Source organism: Anoplopoma fimbria, chromosome 2, assembly GCF_027596085.1.
Source record: "Anoplopoma fimbria isolate UVic2021 breed Golden Eagle Sablefish chromosome 2, Afim_UVic_2022, whole genome shotgun sequence".
NCBI classification, from domain to species: Eukaryota; Metazoa; Chordata; class Actinopteri; order Perciformes; family Anoplopomatidae; genus Anoplopoma; species Anoplopoma fimbria.
In genome coordinates, this window is record NC_072450.1 from 17,193,325 (window position 1) to 17,204,443 (window position 11,119).

Genomic DNA, 11,119 nt, shown 5'->3' on the forward strand with positions numbered 1-11,119 from the left:
GGAGGTGCTGTACTTAAGATAATTGCTATTTAGAGTATTTTTCTATTTGATGTTGTTTTATACTTCCTCTCTATTGGAGGAAAACTTATATTGTATTTTTTATTTCATTTATTGGTTAAATTTAGGGACAGTGTACAATAAATTCATTGCACCAGAAATAAGCACAATGCTAGATCCATCTTTTGTCCCTTTTTTTTTTTGTAGCTTTTTACTACATCTAATTTATTTGACAGGGTACTGTTTATTAAACAGAAAAAAATGCACTCTAAAAACACATCTTTGTTCATCTTTTGTACAATAAAGTAAATATCTACAGAAACAAGCTCAGACTTGAATTAATGATGAAAACCAAATGCATATTTGGGAGTTCGTCTCTTGACAGCTATAAGTATTGATGAATAAAAATAATTTTAACCATATGTAAATCAGAGAACTAAACTATCCAGTTTTTTTATACCTGCATTAAAATACAGTTGGACCTTGTGATGTTTTTTTGATGCTGATGATTTAATGTTACATTATTTATTTATTTTCTTGTGTAAAACCTGCTCACGTTTCATTGATCTGCAAAATGTACATGTACTACATGATGTGTAAATACCACTTCACCTCATTTTTTTTTTGTCCTAACTCTGGTGCTGTGCTTGTAAATGTGTGCATGCAGTGAAGTGCTGTGCCTAAAGGAGGATAAATACCACTGTTGAGCTTCTTCACAATGATTCAGGCTGAACTGGCCGTGGCTCTCGGGACAGTCCAGACTAAAATATCTCACTAAATACTGGATGGATTGGAGCGACATTTTGTGCAGACATGCATGTTCTCCAGAGGATGAATCCTACTTTTGTTTGCATTGGACAGTATTAAATTGTAAAGTATTTATAACGTTTTTGCTTCCCAGTATATGAACAAGGTAGACACAATATTCGAAATCATTCGTTTATTATACGTTATAGTCAAATAACTATTTAAAAACAGACAGCTATGTACATTTCTGGAGTAAACAGTTTTCTTTGAAGTCCTTAACAATGAAGTTTATGGTCAAACATTGAGCATGGGGATGTCAAAGAGGTCAGAGAGGCCTTCACTCTCATCCAGACTGTAGGCGTATTCTTGTTCAGATGGGGGCGGAGATAGACATCGGAGGGGAGAAATAACTGACAGCAGAGGCAAACATGATTAACACAAATATTCTACATATATCAATATGATGGGTATGAATACAATATTTGTATGTCAGGAAATAAACTACACTTACTTTCAGAAGCCATAAGCTCCTTGAGCAGATCTTTATTCATTAATTCTACAAAATGAGGAAGGACACACTTTATACATCAATATACAGTCAAATAAACTGACATAAGAATGAAAAGAATATATATAATTCAGAGACACAAGATATAACAAGGGCCCTACCTTTGGTCGGGCGTAGTAGATCCTGCAGTTCTTTTGATAAATCTCGCACTGGAAAAAAATGTTTTGTAAAACATCAATGAAATAGCCCTCGGCAATGACAGAAGCATGCATGAAGAATGAAAACATGATTGTGTGAGCATGCAGGAAATCATCAAGCTCACAGAGATAGCCACTGCAGAACCAGATACCACCGTGATATATAACTGATAAACTGTTTGTTCAGTTTATCAGTCAAGAAAAAGCTTGACGTCTGTCTTATCTCTTCCTCAGTTCAGATAGGGAGCACGAGTGATACTAAAAAGCCAATTCACTAGCAGTAATGTTGGTCCACACGTAATCAATGTTATAATTACATTTTGTTTAAGTAGCGTTTTTAACTTTTAACTAACTTAATTTGAGATCAATCTGGCAAGGAAGAATTGAGTTTTAAGTGCCTATTTCAACAACAAAAAAAAAAAGTTAGAAATTCTTTTTCCTAACTAAAGCACTCACATTGAGATGCATCAGTTCTGTTAGGCTCAGCATTTGAGCGTGACGATGACTGAAGGTGCAGCATTTCCTCTATGAACATCCTTCTCGATTTGGTGCCATGTTTGATATCAGCTGAAGCCTGACACAGTGCGATACCGCTTTCTCTCTCGTGTGAAGTGGACATTGCGGATTTGGCGTTGCGTAAAAGTTCTTCAGATGGTGGGACTGGCAGTACGACAGGAACAGAGCTGACAGAGAGTTTGTTAAGAAGTACAACATCTATCGGTCCATTGATGCTTTTCAGATGGATCTGGTACTTTGCTGGGCAGTTCTGGACCTAAAAAAAAAGATGTATGCACAAACTTAATCATCTCATGTGTACTGAAGAAAGCAAAGACACTTCACTAAGTTCAAGTGATGCAGAACTTACAGCTTTGGGAATGGGCACATCTAGCTGTGTGCCACATGGCGCTTGTACTGCCAAGAGAGTATGGCCTGAAGGAAGAAGAGAGCAAACAAGCCGTTGTGGTTATGCAAGTACCATCAGTAACTCATACAGCTGCGTTTGTCCAGCTGTGTTGATACCAAGCCAACGATAAAAATACACTGAATCGCCAAAACATCAGTTGACTCCAAACAGCAATCCAATTTGAACATTCCTCAACTTGGCTGTTCAGAGCTGTAACGCTCCTGTACCACATTTCTCGATACTGCAGAGGAATAATAGTTTTTAACCCTGGATTTATATCTTGAGGACTTCATGAAAAGTACCCAATGTTCACATGTTATGGTTAAGGTTATGATTACATTTAAATGAATTACTGCAACTTACCGCTGAAGCAGTTGCAGATATCGTCATGATTCACGTAGGTCAGAGTTGATTTGAGTCAAGGCTTGAAATACCACATTAAATCTGCTCAAAATTATGTTCCACATCTCTTTTTCAGTTTTAACTATACTGTTAATGCAAGAAAATTAAAATATTTCACACAACCAAATTAATTGCAGCACTCTTTGCTATGTCTTTGTAGAAAGGATATTTGCTGCAGTCTTCTTTTGTGTTCCTGGTGCTCTGTTCAACCCAGAACTTCTGCTGGTCCAACATACTTTCCTTCTCCTCTAAGTCCTTCAGCTCCGACCTCAGCTCCATCACTCTGTTTGTTACCCTGTATGCATTTTCTCCTGGCAATGTGCCACTTGAAACAACAAACAAAAGCACATTTATATTGTAAAACATATTTTGCCACACATCCATATCTAAATGCACACAAGGCAAAGTTAGAAAACTTACTTCCACTTTACAATGCTCTTGGAGATTTTCACAATCAGACCAACTCCCTCCAACACATTTGTGATATCGTAGATTCGCCTTTTCTGTCCGAAAGCCAGGACCCTGATGGCCTGAAAGAAATTTTAAAAATCCCATTGAGCCTCTTCTTTCTCATCCGTTGATAAATTATGTTTAATCTACGACCTCGACATAGCCAACTGTACTAAAACATTCAGAGGTCACTTAAAGGAAAACCAAATAAGTGCTAACTGCAGCACTAAATATACATTGAATATGCAGATTTCTGACAAAGCAACCCAAAATAACATTACATAAATGTCGTATTTACTGGTGCCCATTATGAACACTTATTAAATTATCTTATTTGAAAGTGTTTTGGAAGTATGGCCAAATGAACTGTAATTGTATTAATTGTCCAAATATAATGAAACATCTCAAGTGACAAGATCAGTGTTTGTTGTACCGGTCTAAGCTCACTTACATCTCTCAGGTCCAGCACTCCACCTTCAGCTTCTTGTAACAACCTGACAAACCTCGTGGCGAGCATATGAAGGCTCCTCAAACTTCTCTGGTATTTGGGGTTCTGGTCTGGCGTGGTGGTCTCTCCGTCTGGAATTTGTGAGTTTCCTTCAGGATCCATTCTCCTGAACGTGAGTGGAGATCAAATGAATCCCAGGAACCCACCTGTGTTGTTTGAATCAGCTGCAAAAAGCCCGCTTCACACAAACAGAAATATGTTTCTTCAAAATAAAAGTCTTGTCTGGGTTTCCTGTAGCTGTATGTGGATTTGAATAACGTTACATCTTGGAATGAACACTTTTTGCGTATTAAATAAAAAACCTCGTCAGGTACTTTCGTCTCTTCTTTCATCACAGCTTGTTTCTCTCGGACGCAGATTTACTTTGAAAAGTTTGTACCGGAAACTAACATTTTGTGTATCTGTTCCCTATTCTCCAGCCAACGCCTGGGAATAGGGAATAAATTAAATACTGTGTTTAAACACAGTATTTAATTTATTGTGCAACTTTCCATTGATCGAAAGCACGCTAAAACATGCTTACGAACAGGCTGTCTACATGAGCTCAGCGCAAAGCGTGGAAACTATGATAAATAACCATTTTAACGTAACTTACCTGGAGACAGTGGGGCCGACGGTACTAATAACGCTGTCAGTCCGGACGACGACAACTGACATATACTAGATATTTTAATTGAGATTTAAGTTTAAGTGGGCAGGTACACGTTTCCACAGTTTGAATCCAATCTAAATGTTTATACTGTCCCTCCCCCTCTGTTGTGGAGTTAGGCGCGTATTTTTTCCCAGCAGTCGTGGACACACGCCTTCACAATAAAAGCCCATCCTCTCTCACTGAAGTGTTTACAGAAGTTAAAAAGTGCACCGCGGAAGAAATATTAACTTTATTCTTGATATGTTTTCCACCTACGTTAAAGAAGAAGTTCGTTTGCTATATTTATGTTAACTCTCAGATACTTTGCAATTAATGAAATTACCAAAACAATGCATTTCACCAGGGTTGATTGGGACCATCGCACGTGCTTGGTAGTCGAGGGACTATTATTTGTTCAAATTTACTTTTTTAACTGAACTAGTATTTATTTCTTAATGTTTATCTTTTAAAAAAAAATGTTTAAAGTGGTTTCTATCAATTTGTGTTTCAATGTTTTTGTCCCTTTATTTTTTGTTTTATAAACTAGAGATATATATATATAGTTATATCACAATTTCAATGTGTTTTGTCACTGTCATTTCTTTGCCTGTTGTTTAATTTTGCCTTAAATAGCCTGTTACGATCACTTAAATAGCCTGTTACGATCACTTAAATAGCCTGTTACGATCACTGCTATGATTTTAATTACATCCCGATGATAACTCGATAAACCTGCTTCGGACAACTCACACCTCCTCTGGTTGGTTGAGTCAGGCGCTGGTCACGTGGCCCGAAGCAGAAGTCATATGACGTCCTGGCTCATCTCGTTCACGAGAAGCAGCCGTCGGAGGAAGTTGCAACGAAGAAATCACTTCTTTGTTCTGTAGTTTGTGGTTATTTGTTTTTGCCAGAAGCGAGTAGATCTCAGTCATGTCCGCGCTGTGTTTGTTGGTGTGTTCGCTGGCCGTGTTTCAGCTCGTCGCCCGGGCTCAGTACGCCCCTGATGAGGTGACCCACCTGCCGGGTATGTCGTTCAAACCGAACTATCGACAGTGGTCGGGACACCTGCAGGCACGGCCCGGAAAGTTTCTCCACTATTGGTAAGAAACAGTAACCGACTGACACTCTCAACCCGCCTCACATAGCTCCTCCTCAGTTTATCTCCATGAGTGGAGGTTTGTGTGACCTCTCAGTTTGTCATGCAGTATTTAACTAACCCTGGTCCTGGTCTCCTGCAGGTTTGTGACCTCTCAGTTTGTCATGCAGTGTTTAACTAACCCTGGTCCTGGTCTCCTGCAGGTTTGTGACCTCTCAGGGGGACCCAGTCAAAGACCCTCTGGTGCTCTGGCTGAATGGAGGCCCAGGCTGCAGCTCTCTGGATGGATTCCTGTCAGAGAATGGACCATTTCATGTGAGCGGGGCTAATTAGTGCACAAAACTATATGCACACTGCACTTAATAATACATTTGACTAAATACGCATTGTTTTCTTTCCTTTTCAGGTACATGATAACGGGGCCACGCTGTATGAGAACACATTCAGCTGGAACAAGATTGCCAATGTGCTGTATCTAGAATCTCCTGCTGGAGTAGGATATTCCTACTCTGATGACAAAAAGTATGCCACCGATGATGACCAGGTGAGTTCAGTGACTGACAGGCTGGCTATGAAAAGTAAAGACATGTTTAGAATCTGTCCTTTTTCATTTCACATGTTCTTTTCGTAGGTTGCTGATGATAATTACAAAGCTCTGCAGAGTTTCTTTACCAAGTTCCCAAATTTCATCAAAAATGAGTTCTTCATCTTTGGGGAAAGTTACGGTGGGATTTATGCACCGACCCTCAGCCTGCGTGTGGTTACTGGAGCTGCCAAAATCAACTTCAAGGTGAGGTAACTGGAGGTACTTACCTGAGTGTTTCCATTCTTGGCAACTTTATACTCTTACGTTTCAGAGGGAAATAGTCTTTTTTTTAAATCCTGTTTGCTTACATTTGTCTTATAACTTAATTTGTTACTGTATAGATAAATTATACAATACATAATCAACAAATACATTCTGATGTATTGGAATTCAAAGGTTGTCCGTATAAAGTAAGTAAACTTTAGCCCCACCTTTCACGGCTTCAGTATTAACACTTTCATGAATATATTAATGAATCAATAATTATGATTCAATGATGTAAAAATGTGATGCTGAAATGGGCCTTTCTGAATAATACATTTGGTACCTTGAGCAGATGTTGATGGTCATACTTTTCTACTTTTACATAAGTAAAACTTTGAATGTATGATTTACTTTTAACCAAGTATTTCTACACTTGTCACTCAGTTTGCTACTTTCAGTTAAGTAATAGAGCGGAATACTTCCTCCACTTCTGATGCAACGTTTCTTGAGTCTCAGATGTTTTGCTCAGCAGCACCATCAACTGCTCAGTATTGGTACACCCCACAGAATGCAGTTTCATGATTGACAAGATATTTTGTGAAACTCAGAAAATATTTTTGCAGTAAAGATGTGTATTTTAACTACCAACATTTATCTTGAGTACATTTTGTTTTCAGGGCTTCTCCGTGGGAAATGGTCTCAGCAGCTTTGCGCTCAATGACCAATCTTTGATCTACTTTGGTTACTACCACGGCCTCTTTGGAGAAGCGTAAGTAACTTTTCAATGCCATCAGCTCTAGTGTGTTCCCCGGTTCCTTTTTAGCAGTGATGCACACAACATGCATTACCTGCAGTAGGAAATGACACTGGAACATTGGGACAAACATGATGTTTCAAAAGACAGAACTGAAAGACTAGTCATTTTCACTAGTCGCATTAAACACATAACTTTTGCTTTAAAATTACTTTTATATAAAAAAGTAAAGTGTCTGTTTGTAAGGAGGAACAGCAGAATATTTTAATGTTTACTCAAGAGTCCTTTTCTTTGCTGACTGCTAGAAGCCCAAAGAAAAATATCACAATTTACTTTGTAGTCTTACTTCTGCCACAGAAATCAATGTAATTGAGTATGGAGTGGCTCATGCTACTGGTTGACAATAAGTTATTTGAATGTCTTAAAGTTTGTTTTATGTGCAGTTTGTGGCGAGATCTGAACATAAACTGCTGTGACAAGGGGATGTGTAATTTCTACAACTCCAGCTCAGAGCAGTGCAGTACGCTGGTACCTATCCACAATCTTTTTTTCATTTTTATACACACGTTTCAGCTTGGCTATTCTGGTGCTACCCGATGACTCATTCAGATTTTACTGTCCTTGTCTCCCTTCAGGTGAATGTGGCCTTTGGTATTGTGTATAATAGCGGACTTAACGAGTATGCCCTTTACTTGGATTGCGAGGGTGGCAGAAGATCCCACAGCGGCTACGAGAGGACCATCAGTCACCTGTTTAAGAACTATAGGAAACATCAACACACCCACAAGGTGAGCGCTGCTCGCCATGAACCTCTAACTTTAATTTATCCTATTGACTTGTGGGGATAATGGTGAATCCTTTTTTTTTTTTTTTTTTTTTTTTTTTTAAATGAAGTTTTCAGTTGGAGTGTCTCCCTTCGTGTCTCTGGGTGATGTCCCTCCCTGCATCAACAGTACGGCTCAGATGAACTGGCTGAATAGAGGCGACGTGAGGAAAGCTTTGCACATTCCAGATACACTGCCACCGTGGGACATCTGCAGGTATGTTGCAGCTTAACATTTAATTTGATGTCACTAATAAAATTAAAGGTACATTTGACTCTTGATGGTATTCTCTGTGAACAATGGATGGGGTTTTCTTTATTTTCTTTTAAAGAGAAACATAAAAAATACAAAATGTCTGGAAAGATTAAAAAATGTAAGGTAATGGTTAATCTTAGCGGTCCAACCGTGTCCAACATGCTTGTCAAAATATATATATTTTCTCAATGTAAATAGACAATGTACTGACCATCTCATCTCCCAATGTCATAGGAAGAATATGACATTCAAAAAAAGTTGAAAAATGTCTTCTGTTGGCCACAGTTTAGTTCTTGTGCATGTTACTAATGGGAAACTTTTTTACTCATAAAATGCTGCTATTCCATTAAATGATTAAATGGAAATAGTGTGCAGATCACAGTTAAACAAGACTAGGCAGCTCTGTGAGGCTGTACTTGGGCACAGCAGTCCTTTGATCTAAATGCTAACATCATCATGCTAACCTGCCGATTTTAAGAAGGTATTATGTTTCCTTAGATTATTCAAATAAACTCTAAACTAAAGTACAACTGAGGCTGACAATAATGATGCTTTCTGCTCCCAGGAAATTATAACTGAGGCATTCCTCTTTTCTGTGTGGAGTTGGGAACACGTCAACCATGATCATAATGCACTCCTTACCTTTTCTTCATTGATAGTGATGACGTTGGGGAGCAATACCACAACCTGTACCCAACAGTGAAGGAGGTCTATCTGAAACTGCTCTCTCTGGGCCTGAGGGCGCTCGTCTACAACGGAGACACCGACATGGCCTGCAACTTCCTGGGAGACCAGTGGTTTGTGGAAGACCTTGGCCTGAAGGTAGGAATTTTAATACTAAGAGATTATTCAAATGTACTTATTTATTCCCCAAAACACTACATGTGGATAAACCTGTTAATTCTATTTTTAATTATTTTGTTCTCAGGCAACCACTAAGTACCAGACCTGGCTTCATGATCACCAGATTGCTGGTTTCTACCAGCAGTATGGAAACATCACTTTCCTGACAGTCAAGGTAACCACCAGTGTGTTTTTAGTTTGTCCCATAAGAAGTATGCCTGTCCTGTTTTACATCCATGTAGTGGTTACATTTCAGTGAATTGCCACTGTCCTCTGTTTCAGGGTGCAGGTCACATGGTTCCTCAGTGGGCTCCGGGTCAAGCCTTCCACATGTTCCAGTCTTTCATCACAAATGGCTCCTACTGAGCCATGATGGAGACTGCTGCATGTAATATACCTGCACTCACTTGTTAATGTAGCGTATTTTTCTCAGGGAAGAGGATTTGAGGGAAAGGGACTGTAAGGGCACTTATTTAACGTTCATACCTGCAGTACCTTGAGTATTTGGAGAGACATATTTGTTGGCTTTGCTCTTCACCACATTGGATATGAAATTAAACTGTTCAAGTGCAATCTTTGAGGAATTGACACCCTTTTTAGATAGTCTCCATTTTCGAGGACCACAAATGTGAATAAAATCACATTTTATTGTTTGGGGGTTTTGTGCCTTAACTCTGGTTTCAGCATGTAAAAAGCACCTGATTGATGTTATTTGGGCTGTTAACATTCTAGTTAGCCTTAAACTCCTTGGTGGCCTTGTCTTAAGATTCTTTAACTGCATTGTCCTGAAACTTAAGAACCACTTGTACAAGTCCTTGTACTTGTAAAACCCTGCACAAAGTCAGTGCTTGACCCGTTTCCTTTCATATCTGACAAAACAGAAATTGTCGTGGTCCAAATACTTGGACTGCACTTGATCAAATTAAACTATTTTCTGTGGCACTGATGTAAAGCTCAATCCTGGTGTTTTTAATTGATATTTTCAGCAGAATGTGCGAGTAATAAAAGCTGATTGTTCTGAACTTGAATGGAAAAACTGTCTCAATCGTAACTTTACTTGTATTTGTGTCTTTATTAAATGATTTGAACTGCCAATGACACATGGATTGTCAGATAAATTCACATGCCTTGATTGTAGTTCATTTATTGAAATATCACAGTATTTCTATTTAAACTTGCCATGGAATTCATGTTTATAGGTCAACTTTATAGGTGTTGGGCAACATGGACACATGATTTTAATTAACAATTGCTTTAATTAACAATGGCCTTAGTCTGAAACATGGTAAATCACTGACTGAAATCATAAATGCACCAGCATTCACTAATGACCAGAAACTTGTCTGCAGCACCAAAAGGATAAGAAACCATAAAAACAAGACTTCTTAAGGAAATAACTGCGGCTTAAGGTTTTATACCTCTCACAGACAGCATTGGTGTTATGACTCTTGCTTCTTTCCCTTTTTAAGTATATGGTAAAAGTATTCAGTGTGACTAATTCAATATAATTGCTTAAAAAGTAATCCCTTTAACCTTAACCATCCCTTGTGTCCACAAATGAAACGCCTTATATTTCTGGGTTTCATAAAACCGTAAATCAAAAGGCTGCAGATATTCTCACTTGATTATAACATGCGTAACATACCCAAAAATTTGCTGTGATCCAGTCAAATTAAATGAATGAAATCCATCCAGTTTAGTCATTGTAACTTCACTATAAACCTTAACATTTTAACATCCTGATTTTAAATGTATGTCAGCTGCATTTGCAGCTTTGAAATAATTTTCAAATTATTTAATGACTAACTTATGAGCATATTTAATTAGTGTTAAATAGATAAGGTCTTGAATATTGGGGCATAGAAAACAAAGCTCTCACTTTGGTCTTAATTTAAAAAAAAAAAAAAAAAAACTTCTAACTTGAGGTAAAACAAAGTCTGCAGTGGTGTGAACAGATTCAAGTAAATAAATCTAGTGACTGTAGCCTGAGCACCAAGTCCCAACTGTTTTCCTGAAATTATGTACAAACTGAGTTCTGTGTATGTTACATACATAAATACATTTTTTCATACATTCACTAACAGTATTATTTTAAAACCCACTGACGGGAGTTTTCATATCCTAAATGTGGTGTCGCTGCTCTTCTTTGAAACTCTGCAGATCTGTTCATGGTGTTTGGGAAGCATTCTGCTTTGGTTTTCAGTTAACTGTTT

The 11,119-nt window shown here is 38.2% G+C and overlaps 2 protein-coding genes across 5 annotated transcripts; one reads left to right on the forward strand and one right to left on the reverse strand.

The window, feature by feature from the left end:
- Window positions 1-957: 957 nt before the first annotated feature.
- LOC129099764 (transcription factor E2F4-like) lies at window positions 958-5,177 on the reverse strand. 4 transcript variants are annotated; one of them, XM_054609159.1, is made up of 10 exons: window positions 5,097-5,177; window positions 3,657-3,819; window positions 3,176-3,285; window positions 2,925-3,080; window positions 2,717-2,760; window positions 2,315-2,379; window positions 1,906-2,221; window positions 1,414-1,461; window positions 1,256-1,300; window positions 958-1,154 (listed from the first exon to the last, which is right to left on the reverse strand). In XM_054609159.1, exons 2-10 carry the CDS (start codon window positions 3,813-3,815, stop codon window positions 1,039-1,041), a joined length of 1,059 nt encoding a protein of 352 aa, XP_054465134.1. In that variant the 5' UTR covers window positions 3,816-3,819; window positions 5,097-5,177; the 3' UTR covers window positions 958-1,038. The 4 variants fall into 4 exon arrangements, with proteins under 4 accessions (XP_054465134.1, XP_054465109.1, XP_054465117.1 ...); XM_054609134.1 differs by lacking the exon at window positions 5,097-5,177 and adding an exon at window positions 4,309-4,548; XM_054609142.1 differs by lacking the exon at window positions 5,097-5,177 and adding an exon at window positions 4,309-4,547 and having other exon boundaries at window positions 959-1,154; window positions 3,657-3,891.
- A 95-nt stretch (window positions 5,178-5,272) lies between these two features.
- Window positions 5,273-10,032, forward strand: si:ch211-122f10.4 (cathepsin A-like). Its single transcript, XM_054609084.1, has 11 exons — window positions 5,273-5,444; window positions 5,644-5,755; window positions 5,847-5,984; window positions 6,072-6,230; window positions 6,908-6,999; window positions 7,428-7,512; window positions 7,620-7,772; window positions 7,879-8,024; window positions 8,723-8,885; window positions 8,992-9,081; window positions 9,189-10,032. Exons 1-11 carry the CDS (start codon window positions 5,275-5,277, stop codon window positions 9,270-9,272), a joined length of 1,392 nt encoding a protein of 463 aa, XP_054465059.1. The 5' UTR covers window positions 5,273-5,274; the 3' UTR covers window positions 9,273-10,032.
- The last annotated feature ends 1,087 nt before the right edge of the window (window positions 10,033-11,119 follow it).